The 17,437-nt window shown below is 34.9% G+C and overlaps 1 protein-coding gene across 1 annotated transcript in view; it reads right to left on the reverse strand.

Annotated features, from left to right (window-relative positions):
• TRDN (triadin) overlaps nucleotides 1-17,437 on the reverse strand; it is a 330,560-nt gene that overhangs the window by 35,665 nt on the left and 277,458 nt on the right. Inside the window, exons 25-28 of the mRNA XM_087443768.1 lie at nucleotides 5,142-5,171; nucleotides 4,656-4,685; nucleotides 1,545-1,574; nucleotides 292-318 (exon numbers count right to left, since the gene is read on the reverse strand). Of these exons, the coding sequence (XP_087299894.1) occupies nucleotides 292-318; nucleotides 1,545-1,574; nucleotides 4,656-4,685; nucleotides 5,142-5,171 (117 nt within the window). The remainder of the gene's footprint in view (nucleotides 1-291; nucleotides 319-1,544; nucleotides 1,575-4,655; nucleotides 4,686-5,141; nucleotides 5,172-17,437) is intronic.

A 17,437-nucleotide genomic window follows, 5' to 3' on the forward strand; every position in this document is an offset into this window, starting at 1 on the left:
ATTTGTTAAGCAGAAAATAACTGCCAGATTTCAACAAATGTGCCCACGGAGAAAAACTGTTCCAAAATTTTCATGTCATCCCAGTTTACATGAAAAACTTAAAGGTTTTGGTTGCATGAAAACAATATACCAAGAATTATTATTTATATTAAGCACCTATAATTTCCAAAGCATAGGCTGTAATAAAGCATAAATACCAAAGCATAGATTGCAAATATACGTTATTGAAAATATTTAGTTTTCTTCTAAAAAATGCTATATAAGCATTATAGATGAAATTAATATACATACTGTGTACTTGAGCTTTTCCAGATGAAGCTAAAAAATAAACATTTATTTATTAAGAAAAACATTTAATTAAATCACTTGCAAAATTTTAATATTTAACAATAATAAATAAAAGTTTTAAATGGTACTAGGCGTAACTAAAAGTTTCAAATGGTGTTGGGCTTCTGGTAAAATAAATTAAAATAATAAAGAAGGAAAAAAGCAAAATGTTTGTATCTGGTAACACATACTCATCTGCAGCAAGTAAATACAGTCAGGAAAATAAATCATAAGACAGCAGTTACATTTACAAGCCCTGATACATTAAAAATGTATTTTTTACAAGAGCACTGAGAGTCAAGCTTATGATCAGTTGTTAGGTGAGCTCCAGTGAGAATTAAAGGGGTAAGATAGTATTGAATATACATCTAGACTTGGATTCTTGAATTTGTTGATATTGAAGAATCTGGTTATGTAATTTTTTATAATGAAGCAATAGCTTCCATAGAGCCTGAGGGTCTTTTTTAACTTGCCTCAGGTCAGTAGCTAGTTGGCACCAGAGCTAGGACTTAAGCACTAAATAGCAATGTAAACTTAGAAAAGTTACCCTGATTTTAGGTCAATCTTACCTCTTAATAAAATGATCTTTAGTCTGGGACAATCTCTTCTTGGGAGCACCCAGGGTTTTGAGTAAGTCAGACAAAGGTAGAATCCTAGCTCCACCATTTATTAACTTGAAAATCTTGGGAAAATAGCTAATTTTCTTAACTTAGTCTATGGAACTGTTTCCGCAGATATTGAATATGGATAATAATTGTCACGTTGCATGTATCTCATATTGATATGATGAAAATAAAAATCCTATGCTATTACTTAGCTCATAGCAAGGAATGAGCTTAATAAGTTCTTGTCCTCTTTCTCTTCAAATCCCAGTAGTTTATGATTAGTGATTTTATAACTCTGGTATGTTATCGGAAATAAACCCACAATTTAAACATGATCATATTAGGTTTCAAAGAACCCCAAGAAATGTCTCCTGAAATCTTGAGTCTCTGCTGACGTCCATTTAAAGCCATATTCTGGATGGTTTTGCCTATGGAATATCCCCATTCTCGTCCAATCGAGTACTATAAACCCATATTGAGCAAAGAAGTTGGAAAAATAATGAGGATCTGGGAGACTGTGTAAATCCCCACTGGAGGGCGGTAAGCCTCTTTTAGTTTGAAAATTAGGGTAATATTGACTCTGTATCTATTTAAGAATAAAAATATTGTTACCTGGTTTTGCTTCCTTTTTAACTTGTGACTCTGAAGGGAAAACAAAAGGCAGAAATTTTTAAATCTGAAAAAATGAACTGGAGCACAAATTCATTTGTGAAAATTATTTTACTTTGCTTGCCATAATTGAAAAAGCAGACGTTTACTAAAAATTATTCCAGTTTCCTGCTGGTTTGTCAGTGCTGGACTATTAAGCACACAGTAGTTAAAATCATCCCATGTACTTGTCTGTCATTAAGTTGTTGCTACTGCTAATTGAGTTCAACTTGAATTTTCTATGTTTTCTCAAGATGATTGCTGTGATGAATAGTTCCAATGTCGACATCAGATAAATGATTTGATGACAAGAGCTGCAAGAGTCTCTTTGAAATATATCTAATTGGGTACTTAATGTGATTTTGAAATTTAGACAAATAATGTTATGGCTTGAATTGTGTCCCACAAAAGATTGGTTGAAGTCCTAACCCGTCATATCTCAGAATGTGACTTTATTTGGAAATAGGATTGTTGCAGGTGTGATTAGTTAGGGTAAGATAAGTTCATACTGGAGTAAGGTGGTCCCTAAATCCAACCTGACTGGTGTCTTTATAAGAACAGGAAAAGAGCACAGAGAGAGATACACAGGGAAAAGATGGCTATGTGATGATGGAGGCAGAGATGGGAATGATGCATCTACAAGCCAAGGAACACAAAGGACTTCTAGCAAACACCAGAAGGTAGAAGAGACAAGGAAAGATTCTCCTCTACAGGTTTCAAAGTGAGTGTGGCTCACTGACATCTTGACTTTGGACTTCTTTGTGGTACTTTTTATTCCAGTCACCCAAAGAAACCTAGAGATTTTGGTACCAGGAATTGGGATGCTACTGTAATAAATACATATAAATGTGCAAGTGGCTGTTGAACCGAGTAATGAGTAGAGGGTGGAAAATTTTGAGTCACTTGATAAAAATGCCTAGATTGCCTTGACAAGACCATTGGCAGAAACGTTAACACTAAAGGCTATTCTGCTGATGACTCAGAAGGAATTGAGGAGAGCCGTAAAGAGAGCTTCTGTCATCTTAGAAAATACATATATTATCATGAACAGAATATTGCTAGAAATGGGAATGTTAAATGCGCTTCTGGTGAGATCTCAGAAGGAAATAAGGAACATGTTATTGGATACTGGAGGAAGGATGATCTTTATAGGAAAGTAGCAGAGAACTTGGCTAAATTGTGTTCTTCTGTTCAGCGGAAGTTAGAATTTGTAAGTGAAGAACGTGGATATTTAGTTGAGGAAATCCAAGTAAAATGTGGAAGGTGCAGCCTGGTTTTCTCTTGGTGCTCATAGTAAAGTGTGAAAAGGAAGATAAATTGAGGAGTGAACTGTTAAGCAAAAGGAACTAGCGCTTGATGATTTGGAAAATTTTCAGCCTATCTAGATAGTGTGCCCTGGAGACAGGGCCAAGAGTGTGGCTGGACAAACTGGTGGATCCAATCCACTACCTCAGCAAAAGGCAGGAATAGATGTGTAGTTATACAGAAAAGATCTGTGAAGGACCCTCTTGTCCAATGGCTTGGACCCCCGTAAACTGAATGCAAGACTGTCATGTTTTTGAGAGTTTTATATAAGCAAAAATATTGCTGGCATGGACAGAAATGGACCAAGACAAGATATATGAAGGAATAACAACTCTAAGGGCAGAGTCATGGATTCAAAGACCTGGGCTGGTGGGACTGCTTTGGGTAGAGAGGGCAGGGCTGCCAACCAGGTAAACCAAGACGGCAGAGCCACCAACCTACCAGGCCCAGAGGACCCAGCATTGAGCCAAAAAGGATAGCCTCAGGTCTTGACATCTAATGGAATTTCCCCTGCTATGTTTTGGATTTACTTGGGACCCGGGACCTCTTCTTTTCTTGCAATTTCTCCCATTTGAAATGGGAATGTCTATCCCAGTCTGTCCCACTATTCTATTTTGGAAGCAGATAATTTGTTTTCTGGTTTCCCAAGTTCATAGCTAGAGAGGCATTTTCTGCAGGAAAAATCATACCTCGAGTTTCACCCATAACTCATTTAGATAATGAGATTTATGACTTTGAATTGATGAAATTTTGGACTCGGTTGATGCTAAAATGATTAAGACTTTTAGGGATGTTAGAATGGGGTGAATGTATTTTGCTACATGTGAAATACATGAATTTTGGGGGCCCAAAGGGTAGACCTTTATGGATTGAATTGTATGCCCCCTAAAGATATGCTGAAGTCCTAATCCCCAGCACTTCAGAATGTGACCTTATTTGGAAATAGGGCCATTGCAGATGTAATTAGTTAAGATGTGGCTTTATGGGAGTAGGGTGGGTCCTTAATCCAATATGACTGGTGTCCTTATAAAACGAGGAGAAAAGACACAGAGATGAAGACACAAAGGGAAAAGATGTCCATGTTATGACAGAGGCTGAGACTGGAGTGATGCCTCTGCAAGCTAAGAACACCAAGGATTGCTCAAAAACATCAGAAGCCAGAAGAGGCAAGGAAGGCTTGTTCCCTAAATGGTTCATGGGAAACCTGATTTCAGACTTCTAGCTTCCAGAACTGTGAGAGAATAAATTTCTGTTGTTTTACTATCCCTAGTTTGTGGCATTTTATTACAGCAGCCCTATACACTAATACAATTGGGAAACATGAACCACAGTTTTAACTGTTTTGAGAATCAGATTGCTGTGTGTTCTTTTAAAAAAGTTTCTACTGCCTACTGAAGCCCTCAAAAATGTTCATATCTGACTCAGGAGCCCCCAAAAATAGAAGAGTGAGAGCAGCTGTTTTTCTGAGAGGATGTCTGTGTCCTATAGTAATCAGCAAAAATAGGGGTTTTGTAGGACTCAACTCAATTAGTCAATTGCTTCTTCTGAACAATACAAATTTTTCAGCGGTTTCACGCATGTAAATAGAGTTTTGTCTAGGAACAGGTAGTATAGATAAATGCATATTATGTTTATTTTAATTTAAAAAGTTAGTCAAGGATAAAATTTTGGTATAACATTTGCACGAGGACACAACATTTACAAGAAGTATTATGCTATTCATTATAAATATGGAATGCAAGTAGGAATCTCTATATAAAACATACATACCTGGCTTCTCTTCTTTTTTCACTTGTGGCTCTAAAAATATTGGTAAACATTAGTAATGATGATTATATAAAAAATTTATTTCCTGTATTAATGCATATTTCTTTTACCTATTATTCATTGTTTTTTTAATCTGTCATATTAATATTCTTCTTCTTATGATTGCAGCAAATTGATATAAACAGACAAGTAAAAGTTCATTATCAATCACAATAAGAATTATTTTGAGAAAAAATGGAAATGTGAACTAAGATTTTTAATGAGAAGTTAATGAAAGATATTGGTTTGTACCTCCAGTTAACAAAGAATGAAAGAAAATTTCAGCATATCATATTCTCAGAAATACACCTAGGATAATAGGCACATTGTCTATAGAAAATAGTTAAGCCCCTGACTTTGAGCAAAATACTCAACAATGGAATCATAAGTAAAAGCATATGTTTAAGATTTGCTTCATTTATTTATTTTTTTGGCATGCACATAACATACGTGGAGGAGGTGTAGGCTTGACTTCTTTGCCTAGAAAAATTTCAAAAATTATTAAAGACTGAGTCATTCAGTTGTTATTAAATTGACATTGAATATGATAGAATATTATATATTTGAAAATTAAAATGAAACAACATGGACCCCAGCTATTGTTTTTTATTGGAATTCTATAGGATGTGTAATTTAAAGTCCATGCCAAATTACTAATTGAAATAAACATTTTAAATAATAAAACTCCTAGTTTAATTTCATTCCACCATTAAAAAATAACTTGCTCACAAACTCTTGTGTGCAATATTAAGTTTTTAATCTAATATTAAAATAGAACACATAATTCTATGTTGAGAAATTATTTTTATCCCTTCATTATCCAAGATGAAAAATCCAAGACTATTGTTTTCATTTCCATTAACATTATCCATATATTATCTGTCCAAGTATAATATATTAAAAAATGAATGCTGCTGAATTTGGAACTCTTGATGACTAGAAATATATTATATGCTTTGACCCATGTTGGATCTCTACTGTGGGGGTTGGCAAATTGTGTAAGGTCAGATAGTATATGTTTTTGACTTTTGGGCCATATGACCTCTGTTACAACTATTCAACTCTACTGTTGTAGGACAGAAGCAGCCTTAAACAACATGTAAATAAACAGGAATGGCTGTGTTCCAATAAAACTGTATTTACAGAAACTAGTGGCCAATCTGTAGGCCATTGCTTACCAACCTCTGCCCTATCCATAGTCAGTTTTAATTTTCTTTCTTTTTTAATCTCAATAAAGATTTTGGCAGTAAACAAAAATATCTTCCTTGATTCTGTCTTCCCTTGTAAATGCTATCCAATATCTTTCTATCACTGCTCAACTCAGCTTCTTAAGAATGTCATCTTTACTTGCTTTTTCCACTTCTTAACTCCAATTTAATCATTAATTCACTATAATCTAGCTTTTATTCCCATCATTCTATTTATCAGGCCCTTCTGATCACCAGTTCCTCCTACTCGCCAAGACCAATGGACATATCCAACAATGTCGATCATTTCTCCTTTTTAAATCCCTGTTCACTTGGCTTCTTGGAAGGGGTCACACAACATACTCTACTGCAATGGGATTAATATTGTCCTCTTTATTCTCAAAAGTGTCCTAGTGACTTCCACTTCTAGCTAAGATAAAATAGCAGGGACCTGATTAATCCTCACACTTGAAACTATAGAAAACAGGCAAAATGTATAAAACAATGATTTTAAAGATATGGCACATCGGACAACAAAGGACAGTGATCTTTTAGTGATGGGACACAAATGAGGTGTGGCCCATGATTGTCCCAGCTCAATGCCTTGAGGGAGTTGCAAGGCCTTAGGTGGGAATGGAGATGAGTTGATGATGTGGAGCTGGGAGTATGGAAAGATCAAGACAACTAAACAACAAAGATTCGAGTAATGTAAAGTAGAGAGCTTCAGAGAAAAGAAGAAAGAGAGAGAAAAAGAGATAAAGAAAATTATGGGGATTTGTAGACGACTTCCTTAAGTCTTCAGATGAGCACTGACCAGCATATGTACAGAAGGAAACTACTTGAGGCCAGGGAAAGAAACAATGGAAACAATGGTGTAGCTCTTTATAGTAAGCACTGAAGTCCTCCAACTTTGTTCTTTTTCTTCAGTCTTATGTTGGCTATTCCAGGTCTTTTTCCTATCTATATAAACTTTAGAATCAGTTTGTGGATATCCACAAAATAACTTGTTGGGATTTTGACAGAGATTGCACTGAATCTACAGATCAAGTTTGGAAGAACTGACATCTTAACAATGTTAAATCTTCTACTTCACAAACATGGAATATCTCACCATTTATGTAGAGATTCTCATTTTTTTAATTTTTTTATCAGAGTTTTGACCCTTTCACTTTTTATTTTACTAACTTCTACTTAGTGCTCAGCTCAGCTATCTCTTCCTCAAAAGCCTTATCTGATGTGGCTGGACTGCTTCCCCCTTTCAGCGCCATCATTGTTAATTACAATCTACTGTAAATATTGGATTGTGAATGCCTTCCCTTCTTGACTGTGAGATATTTGAGAACAGAGGTCGTGTTTATCCACCAGTGAATCCAGAGAACTGGTGCAATACCTAATACATGGTTACATAGTAGGCATTCAATTAATGTTTGTTCATTAGATAAATAAATGAAATAATTAACAAAAACAAGAGAGGGTAAATAAATGGAGAAATGGAGCCCTAAAAAATGAAGGTAAAAAATGCATGAATTCAGGAATTACATTCGAACACAAAATGCATTTTAAAGTTACTACATATTTTCTTTGACTTGGTTTGATAATTCACCCCTCAGCTTTCCAGTACTCAAGCAAAGAGAAAAAGTGCAATCAGTTATACAATTCACAATGTTTTAAGATATAAACAAATAAGTTGTTTAAGAGAAGCACAGCAATTCCTGGCAGTGTTACCTGAGATAACTGTGTTTTATGGGTTCTCAGAAAAAAAAAAAAAGTATAATATAGTATCATGTAGTAAATAACATCTTCAACAATATCACTACCCTAAATATGTAACAGTTTTCATAGGACTCCACCCACTGCTCTCAACATGCACCAATTACACTATACCAAGAACAGTTCAATGAGAGACGTTATTTTGGGTTCAGTCAATGTGGTTCAGATATATAGCTATGTACTCTGCCTAAATGTAAGGATAAAATCAAAGTTACAGAGACTCTACACAGTGATATTTGGAGTACTGAACAGTCATGTTTCTTTTTGAGAATCTAGTAAATCTATTGACATAATCCTGAGAAACATGCACAAATACGCATAAAAACACACACACACAAATTGCATGCAAATATAAGGTTGTTCAATTACGGTCTTGGAGCCTAGCCAGATTAAGAAAATCTTAAAAGTTCTACTCCTTCCTACAATTAGGTTGTGATTGTGATTAATACTGGACAACTATTCCCACAAAGCTGTTTTATTATGAAATCTGGGCTTCAGAGTTGTTTTTTCACATGCCCTCTCCCGTATATACTTTTTTCCAAATTCAATTTCAATTGCAGTCACATAACAACTCTCTAATTATTCTGCTATTCTCTTTATATTCTGTGTTACAGATTTTATTGTGTTCCCCCAAAAAGATATGCTGAAGTCCTAACGCTCAGTACCTCGTGAATGTGCCCTTATTTGGAAACAGGGTTTATGCAGATATAATTAAGATGAGGTTATTAGCATGATCCCTAATCTAATATGACTGGTGTCCTTATAAGAGGAAGAGAAGAGACACAGAAATGGACATGTATAGAGGGAAGATGAAGTAAAGACACACAGGGAAAATACCAAGTGACGACAGAGGTAGAGATTTGAATGATCCATCTACAAGCCAAGGAACACCAAGGGTTGTCGGCAAAACCAGAAACTGAGAGAAAGGCATGGAACCTGTTCTCCTCCAGAACCTTCAAAGAGAGCACGGCCCTGCCTACACCTTGATTTTGGACTTCTGGTCTCTAGAACTATGAGAGAATACATTTCTGTTCTTTTAAGTCACCCAGTTTGTGGTACTTGTTACCACAGCCCTACGAAACTAATACACTATGCCAGTACTTAAATCTAATCCACTTCTGCTTCTCTCATAATTACCAAGAACATCCAAACTGGTCATGAAAACACAAGATTTCTCCCATCACTCCTCTATCAACTCTGTAGCCAGAGCGATTTTCTATAATGCATGTCTGGCCGTTGTACGTATCACACCTCAGCCTAAAACATGTACCGTCTTTATTGACTCCAACTGCCACTGCCTGGTCTATGAGGTTATTGGTGAATCTAATTGCTGTGTATCTCATCACTCTCTTCTCTCTTTTCACTATTTTGTACCCTATGTTCAAGCACTACTGAAGTATTTTATTTCTAAAGACTAACTTTAGGTCTCTTTTGCATCTGGGATGCCTTATATGTTGATCTCTCTTTCTAGCACGTTCTTCCTCCATTTGGCTAAATCCCAATTATTGTTTGGATATTACCCTCAACATAAGCTGCTCTACATAGCTTTCCCTTAATCCCTCAGTCTGAGTTAGGCGCACCTTTCATATTCCAATAGTGTTCTCTCCTTATCTTTATTTCAGCACTAAAAATACTGTATTGAAATGTCTGTTTACTTGATTACCTCCTCCAATATCCTGTAACTTTTATATAAGCAGAGATTGTGGTGCTTCCAAAGCTTAGCATGGGTCCTGGAATATTGGAATTATCAATAAACACATGATGACTGAATTAAATGAATACCTACCATGAAAATATTCTATGCCAGCAATTGAGAGCAAATTGGGGCTGGAAGCTTCTTTCTAGAAGCCCTCTGGGGTACATGCCATGAGACCCTTGCTGCTGACAGGTCCAAGGTTGACCTAAGAAAGGATTATTATTCTGCTCCAATACATAGGTAGATAAATAACTAAGAGAACAAAGTTATACCTCTTAGCAATGACACCTTAAGCTTGAAAAAAAAGTAAGTGGATATAACCAAATGTTCAGTCCATAAAGTCCTAATAAGCAGAATTACTAACTTTAAGCAACACATCGTCCTGATATTCTCTTCAGGATTAACTTGTTACTTTTAAATGAGTGAGGTGATTGCAGTAAAGGCTGTTCATTGTAATCCTATTAAATATTGAACTGGATTTGAATAATAAATCTTAAATCATTCCTGCAACAGTTAGGCAACATTTCCAATTACCTCTGATGTCCAGTTCTAGTTAATGACCCCGGAACTATGTCATCTTAATTAGTAAAATATGCTTTCCATAATGAAGGACAAGCATGTCTTACTCAATTGGTATCAATTCTTTAAGCTACAGGCAAAAAAATGAAAATAAAAACAAAGAAAAGAGACCAATACATGTCCCTGTGTTACACCACTGGGTATTTTATTTTCTGATGTATCTAATTATTATTTGATCTGCTAATAAATTATTTCTGATATAGCAATAAATTATTTTCTAATCTACTAATGAATTGTTTATATAAATTTTTGACTCTCAAAGTAATATTAACTTTCAGATTTTATATTGTATTAATAGTCAGAGGCCTATACTGAAGGATCTGCATAGCTTAGCCTAGTAACAATTCTGGCTCAGGTATCAGTCAAGTGAATAATGTCGATAAAGGCTTTTAAGTAATCTGCTTCATAACAAATTTCTCTCTAAAGTGATTGTTTAACATTGATAAATGGTGAAATAACTTCATTTTGTGATCTTGATGATTCACATGTCCACAAATAGCTTTAACATATTTTAAATTTATATATGTCAAATTACTATATTAATTCATTATTGCAGTAACTTTGTGTATATTTATCTTAAACTTTACAACCACCTCTGTAAAACGACAGATATGTGCCAGAAACCAATCAACAGTGCCCTAAAGCCTACTCAATATGAGGTTGTTTAGACTTTGAATTTTAGAGCTAGGAAAAGCAAAATTCACAAGTAGAAGTAGGAAACTGAACTTTCATGAATTTATTCAAAAAATTCATAATTTGGTTAATATCACAGAAACTGCCTCATCACTGGATCTAATGAGAAAATTAGTTCCCTTTATTAAGATTTATTATACTTTAATTGTGTCAAAACAATTCAGATGGTTATCATAAAATTTGAATTCTGTAAAATTCATAAGTGTAACATTATTTTGGGCATATAATACATATGACGACTTTGAAAAAATGTTACTTAGATGATCTAATAGAGAGTATCATTAAATAAGTCCACTGAATTTTCATAGACGATAAGAATTTGATATAAGAGCAGTAGGACCTTACAAATTTTACAACATATAATGAGAGAGTTTTAAAACTGGAAGGATTTTGGAAATCATCTGGAATGCTTTCTTGTTTTCTAAAATAAACACACCAGGCTTCACAAATCATCCAGGGTATATGTGTGTGTTATGTTTCTGTGTGTTTCCCCTCTGAGACATCCTTGTCAGTCTAGGTCCTGGAGCAGTGGTTCTCAAACTGTGGTTCCCAGAGCAGTAGCAGCAGCAGCAGCACCTGGGACGTTGTCAGAAACACAGATTCTTGGGCGTCACCCCAGACATACGGAATCAGAAACTTTGAGGGTGGGGCCCAGCAATTTGTCTTTCAACAGCTTTCTCAAGTGATTCTGATGACCACTTAAGTGTGAGAACTATTGTCTAGAGGGGTAAAATCAACACTTGCCAAGATACAGTGCATATAAAGTTGATTTTTAACGACTTGTTAACAATCAGTGGATGAGAAGCACAGAAGGAGGAGTGCTAAGAGGTTCTGATAGTGAAATCTCACCACTAAAATCTAAATGTTCTTTTTTCCAGCTTTATTGAGATATAATTGACATATGTAAGTTTAAGGTGTACAGCTTGGTGATTTCACACATACCTGTAGGGTGAAATGATTACCACAATAAAGTTAGCTAACACATCCATCACCTCATATATTTACCTTTTCTGTGTGTGGTGATATCATTTAAGATTTACTCTCTTAGCAACTTTGGGGTATATAATATAGTATTATTAATTACACTCACCATGCTGTACATAAGATCTCCAGAAATTATTCATCTTATAATTGGAGATTTGCACCATTTCACCAATGTCACCCTAATTCCCACACTCCCGAACCCCTAGCAACCAGCATTCTGCTCTCTACTTCTATGAGTTTGACTTTTTCAGATTCTACATATAAGTGAGAACATACAGTATTTGTCTTTCTCTGTCTGACTTATTTCTCTCAGTATGATGCCCACAAGGTCCATCCACGTAGTCACAAAAGGTGGGCTTTCCTACTTTCTTGTGGATGAATAATATTCTATTGTGTACTTACACTATAGTTTCTTTATCCACTCTTCTGCTGATAGACATCGATATTTTGGCTATTGTAAATAATGCTGCAATAAATATGGGGGCGCATATATCTCCTTGAGATAGTGATTTCCTTTCCTTAGATACCTACCCAGAAGTGGAGCTGCTGGATCATGTAGTAGTTCTGTTTTTAATTGTTGAGGAACCTCCATACAATATTCCGTAGTGGTTGTTCCAATTTACATTCCTACCGACAGTGCACAAGAGTTTCCTTTTCTCCATATCCTTGCCAACATATCCCCTGTGTTTTTGATAATAGCCTTTCTAGCAGGTGTGAGGTGAAATATCATCATGGTTGTGATGTGCATTTCCCTGATGATTAGTGATGGTGAGCATCTTTTCATATACCAGTTGGCCATTCGTATGTCTTCTTTAGAAAAATGTCTATTCAGGTTCTCTTCCCTTTTTAATTAGATTATTTGGTTTTCACTGCAGTTATATAAGTTCCTTTTATTTTGAATATTAACCCTTTATTAGATAGATGGTTTGCAAATATTTTCTCCCATTCTTTAGGTTGTCTTTTCATTTGTTGATTATCCTTCCACATTCAGAAGCATTTCAGTTGGATGTAATACCACTTGTCTATTTTTGCTTTTGTCTCTTGTGCTATTGATGTCATATTCAAAAAATCATTGCCAAGACAAATATCAAGGAGCTTTTCCCCTATGTTTTCTTCTAAGAGTTTTAGGGTTTCAGATCTTACATTTAAGTCTTTAATGCATTTGTAGTTAATTTTTGTGGGTCGGGTAAGATAGGGGTCCAATTGCATGTGAATATCCAGTTTTCTCAATACCATTAATTGAAGAGATTATTCTTTTTCCATTGAGAATTCTTGACTCCCTTGTCAAATGTTAGTGGACTGTATATGCATAGGTTTATTTCTGCCCTCTCAATTGTGTTCTATTAGTCTCTGTGTCTGTTTTTATGCTAGTTCCATACTGTTTTGCTATAGCTTTCTTATAAAGTTTGAAATCAAGAAGTGTAATGCCTCCAGCTTTGTTCTTTCTCAGGATTGCTTTGGCTATTTGGAGTCTTTTGTGGTTCCAAATGAATTTTAGGATTGTTTGTTCTATTTTTGTAAAAAGTGCCATTGGAATTTTGATAGGAATTGCATCACATCTGTAGAAGGCTTTGGGTATTATGCACATTTTAATAATATTTATTCTTCCAATTCACGCACATGGGATACCTTTCCATGTATTTGTGACTTTAATTTCTTTTGTCAGTGTCTTGCAATTTTCAGTGTACAGATCTTTTACCTCCTTGGTTAAAATTATTCCTAAGAATTTTATTATTTTTCATGCTATTGAATGGAATTGTTTTCTTTATTTCATTTTCATATAGTTCATCGTTAGTGTACAGAAATACAACTAATTTTTCCATGTTGATTTTGTATCTTGCAACTTTACAGAATTAACTTGTTAATTCTAAGAGTTTTTTGGTGGAGTCTTTAGAATTTTTCTGTGTATTAGATCATATCATCTGCCAACAGAGACAATTTTACTTCTTCACTTATGATTTGGATGCATTTTATTTCTTTTTCTTGACTAATTGCTCTGGCTGGGACTCCCAGTACTGTGTTGAATAAAAGAAGTGAAAGTGGGCATCCTTGCCTTGTTCCAGATCTTAGCAGGAAAGCTTTCCACCTATTACCAGTGAGTATGATGTTTGATGTTGGTTTTTCATATATAACTTTCATTATGTTGAGGTACATTCCTCCTATACCCATTTTGTTGACAGTTTTTATCATGAAAGGATGCTGAATTTTGTCAAATGCTTTTTCTGCATCTATTGAGGTAATCCTATGATTTTTTATTTTTCATTCAATTAATATGGTATATCACATTCATTTATTTCTGTATGTTGAACCATTCTGCATCCCAGGGATAAATCTCACTTGATCATGTTGTAGTATCCATTTAATGTGGTGTTGAATTCTGTTTGCTAGTATTTTCTTGAGAATATTTATATCTATATTCATCAGCAATATTGGCCTATAGTTTTCTGTTCTTGTAGTGCTCTTATCTGACTTTGGTATCAGGGTAATGCTGGCCTTATAAAACGAGTTTGGGAGTTTCATCTCAAATTTTTGTAAGAGTTTGAAAAGGATTATCATTGAATCTTCTTTATATGTTTGGCAGAATCCACTAGGGAAACCATCTGGTCCTGGGCTTTTCTTTGTTGGGAGATTGTTGATTATTGAGTCAATCTCCTTACTTGTTACTGGTCTATTCAGATTTTCTATTTCTTCATGATTCAGTCTTGATGGTTGTATGTTTCTAGGTTTTTATCCATTTCTCCTAGACTGTCCAATTTGTTGGTGTATAATTGTTCATAGCAGTCTCATAAGATCCTTTGTGTTTCTGTTGTATCTGCTCTTTTACTTATAATTTTATTTATTTGTTTTTTCTTGGTTAGTCTAGCTAAAGTTTTGCCAATTTTGTTTATCTTTTCAAAGAATCGACTCTTAGTTTTGTAAATCTTTTCTATTGTTTTCCTATTCTCTATTTCATTTATTTCTGCTCTAATCTTTATTATTTCTTTCCCTCTGCTAGCTTGGGGGTTAGTTTGTTCCTCTTTTCTAATTTCTTAGGTTCAAAGTTAGGTTGCTTATTTGTGATCTTTCTTTTTTCTTAACGTAGGCATTTATTGCTACAAACTTCCTTCTTAGAACTGCTTTTGCTGCATCACATAAGTTTTGGTATGTGTGTTTCCATATCCATTTTTTTCAAGATATTTTTTGTTTTCCTTTTTGATTTCTTCTTTGACCCATTGGATGCTCAGAAGTGTGTTGCTTAGTTCCACACATCTGTGAATTTTCCAGTTTTCTCCTGTTACTGATTTCTAGTTTCATACCATTGTGGTTGGAAAAGATACTTGGTAGGATTTCAATCTTTTCACATTTGCTAAGACTTGTTCCTTTACCTAATATGTAATTTATCATGGAGAACATTCTGTGCACATGAGAAGAATGTGTATTCTGGTGCTGTTGGGCGGAATTTTTTGTATATCTCTATTAGGTCCATTTGGTCTAAGGTATAGTTTATGTTCAATGTTTTCTTATGGGTTTTCTCTCTGGATGATCAATTCATTGTTGAAAGTGGGTATTGAGTCCCCTACTATTATTGTATTGTTGTCTATTTCTCCCTTTAGATCTGTTAATACTTGTTTAATATATTTAGTTGCTCCAATGTTAAGTGCATATATGTCCACAATTGTTTTATCTCCTTGAGAATTGACACCTATATCATTACATAATGTCCTCCTTTGTCTCTTGTTACAGTTTTGACTTAAAGTCTATTTTGTCTATCAGTATAGTTACCCTTGCTCTCTTTTGGCTTCCACTTGCTTGGAATATCTTTTTCCACCTCTACGCCTTGAGCTTATCTGTGTCCCTAAAGCTCAAATAAGTCTCTTGTTGGCAGTATATAATTGGGTCTTTTTTTTTTTTTTTTAATCTTTTCAGCCACTCTATGACTTTTGAATGGAGAATTTAATCCATTTACATTTAAAGTAATTATTGCTAGGTAAGGACTTACTAATGCCATATTATTAATAGTTTTCTGTCCTTTTTATAGTTCTCCTGTTTCTTTCTTTGTCCTGTGATGACTTTCTTTGTGAATTGGTGATTTTCCATAGTGGTATGCTTTGATTCCCTTCTTTTTATCTTTTGGGTGTTTACTGTAGTGTTTTGCTTTGTGGTTACCATGAGGCTTACATAAAATATCTTATAAATATAACAGTCTTTTTAATAGTAATAACAGCTGAACTGAAATTGCATATAAAAACTTTACGCTTTTATTCCCCCACTCCCATATTTTATGTTTTAGTTGTCACAGTTTAGCTCTTTTTATATTGTTTATCCATTAACAAATTATTGTAGCTATTGTTATATTAATACTTTTGTCCTTTAAGTTTTATACTAAAGTGATTAACACACCACCATTTTACAGTATTCGAGTATTCTGAATTTTACTATATACCTATTTTTACTAGTATGTTTTATATTTTCATATGTTTTCATGTTACTAATTAGCATCCTTTAATTTAAGTTTGAAAAACTCCTTTCAGCATTTCCTGTAAGATAGATATAGCTGTGATGAACTCCCTCAGTTTGTTTGTTTGAGAAAGTCTTTCTCTCTCCTTCATTTCCAAAAGACAACTTTGCAAGGTAAGATATTCTTTGGTGGCAGTTTTTTTTCTTTTACTATTTTTCATATATTATCATACACTCTCTTCTCAGGTTTCTGCTGCTAAATCTGCTGATAGACTTATGGGGGTTCTCTTATACGTAAGAATTTTTTTTTCCCTTTCTGCTTTTAAAACTCTCTTTGTCTTCAATTTTAGACAGTTTTATTATAATGTATCCTGGACAAGTTCATTTTGGGTTGAGATTTCAGGGTGACCTGTTAGCTTTATGAACTTGGATGTCCAAATCTCTCCCCAGATTTGGAATGTTCTCAGCCACTATTTCTTTAAATAAGTTTTCAGCCCCTTTCTTCCCCTCATCTCCTTCTGGGACTCCAGTAATATGTAGATTGTTTCTTTTAATAGTATTCTATAATTCACATAAGCTTCCTTCACTCTTTTTCATTCTTTTTTCTTTTTGCTCCTCTGATTGGATGATTGCAAATAGCCTATTTTCTAATTGACTAATTCTTTCTTCTGCTTGGTCAAGTTTGTTATTGAAGTTCTGTATTGAATTCTTCAGTTTGTCACTGTATTCTTCAACTCTAGGATTTCTGTTTATCTGTTTTTTTAATGGTTTCTATTTCTTTCTTGAACTTTTCATTTTGTTCATGAATATTTTTCCGAATTTTGTTTGGTTGTCTTTCTGTATTTTCTTGTAGTTCACTGAACTTCTTTAAGAGGATTATTCTGAATTCTTTGTCAGATAGGTTATAGATCTCCATTTCTTTAGGGTCAGTCATTGGAGCTTTATTAGTTTTCTTTGATGGTGTCATATTTCTTTGATTATTCATGATCCTTGTGTCTCTACATTGGTATCTGCATATTTGAGCAAGTAGACACCTCTTCCAGTCTTTACAGACTGGCGTCAGCAGGCAAAGCTTTTCACCAGTCAGCCCATCCAGGGAGTCTGGGTGTGCCGTCTGGTGGTGTCCATGGGCAGACTTGCTGCTGGAGACTTTGGGCAGGCAGATTTGGTGCTTGAGTGAGCAGGTAGGCAGGCTTTGTGCTTGGGTCCACGGGAATAGCCTGATGTCTGAGTCCATCAGGCAGGCCTGGAGCCTGTGTCCATGGGGGCTGAGCAGGTGCCAGGGATCACTGTAGTGGGCCTGGAATATGAGTCTTAGGGGCTGGCTTAGTGCTGGGATCATTTGAAAGCCTGGTTTCATGGGTGCCAGCCTAGAGGCTGAGCCCATGGGAGCCAGCCTG

Source organism: Ceratotherium simum, chromosome 19 (genome assembly GCF_057802395.1).
Source record: "Ceratotherium simum simum isolate JZ-2026a chromosome 19, ASM5780239v1, whole genome shotgun sequence".
Taxonomy (NCBI): Eukaryota; Metazoa; Chordata; class Mammalia; order Perissodactyla; family Rhinocerotidae; genus Ceratotherium; species Ceratotherium simum.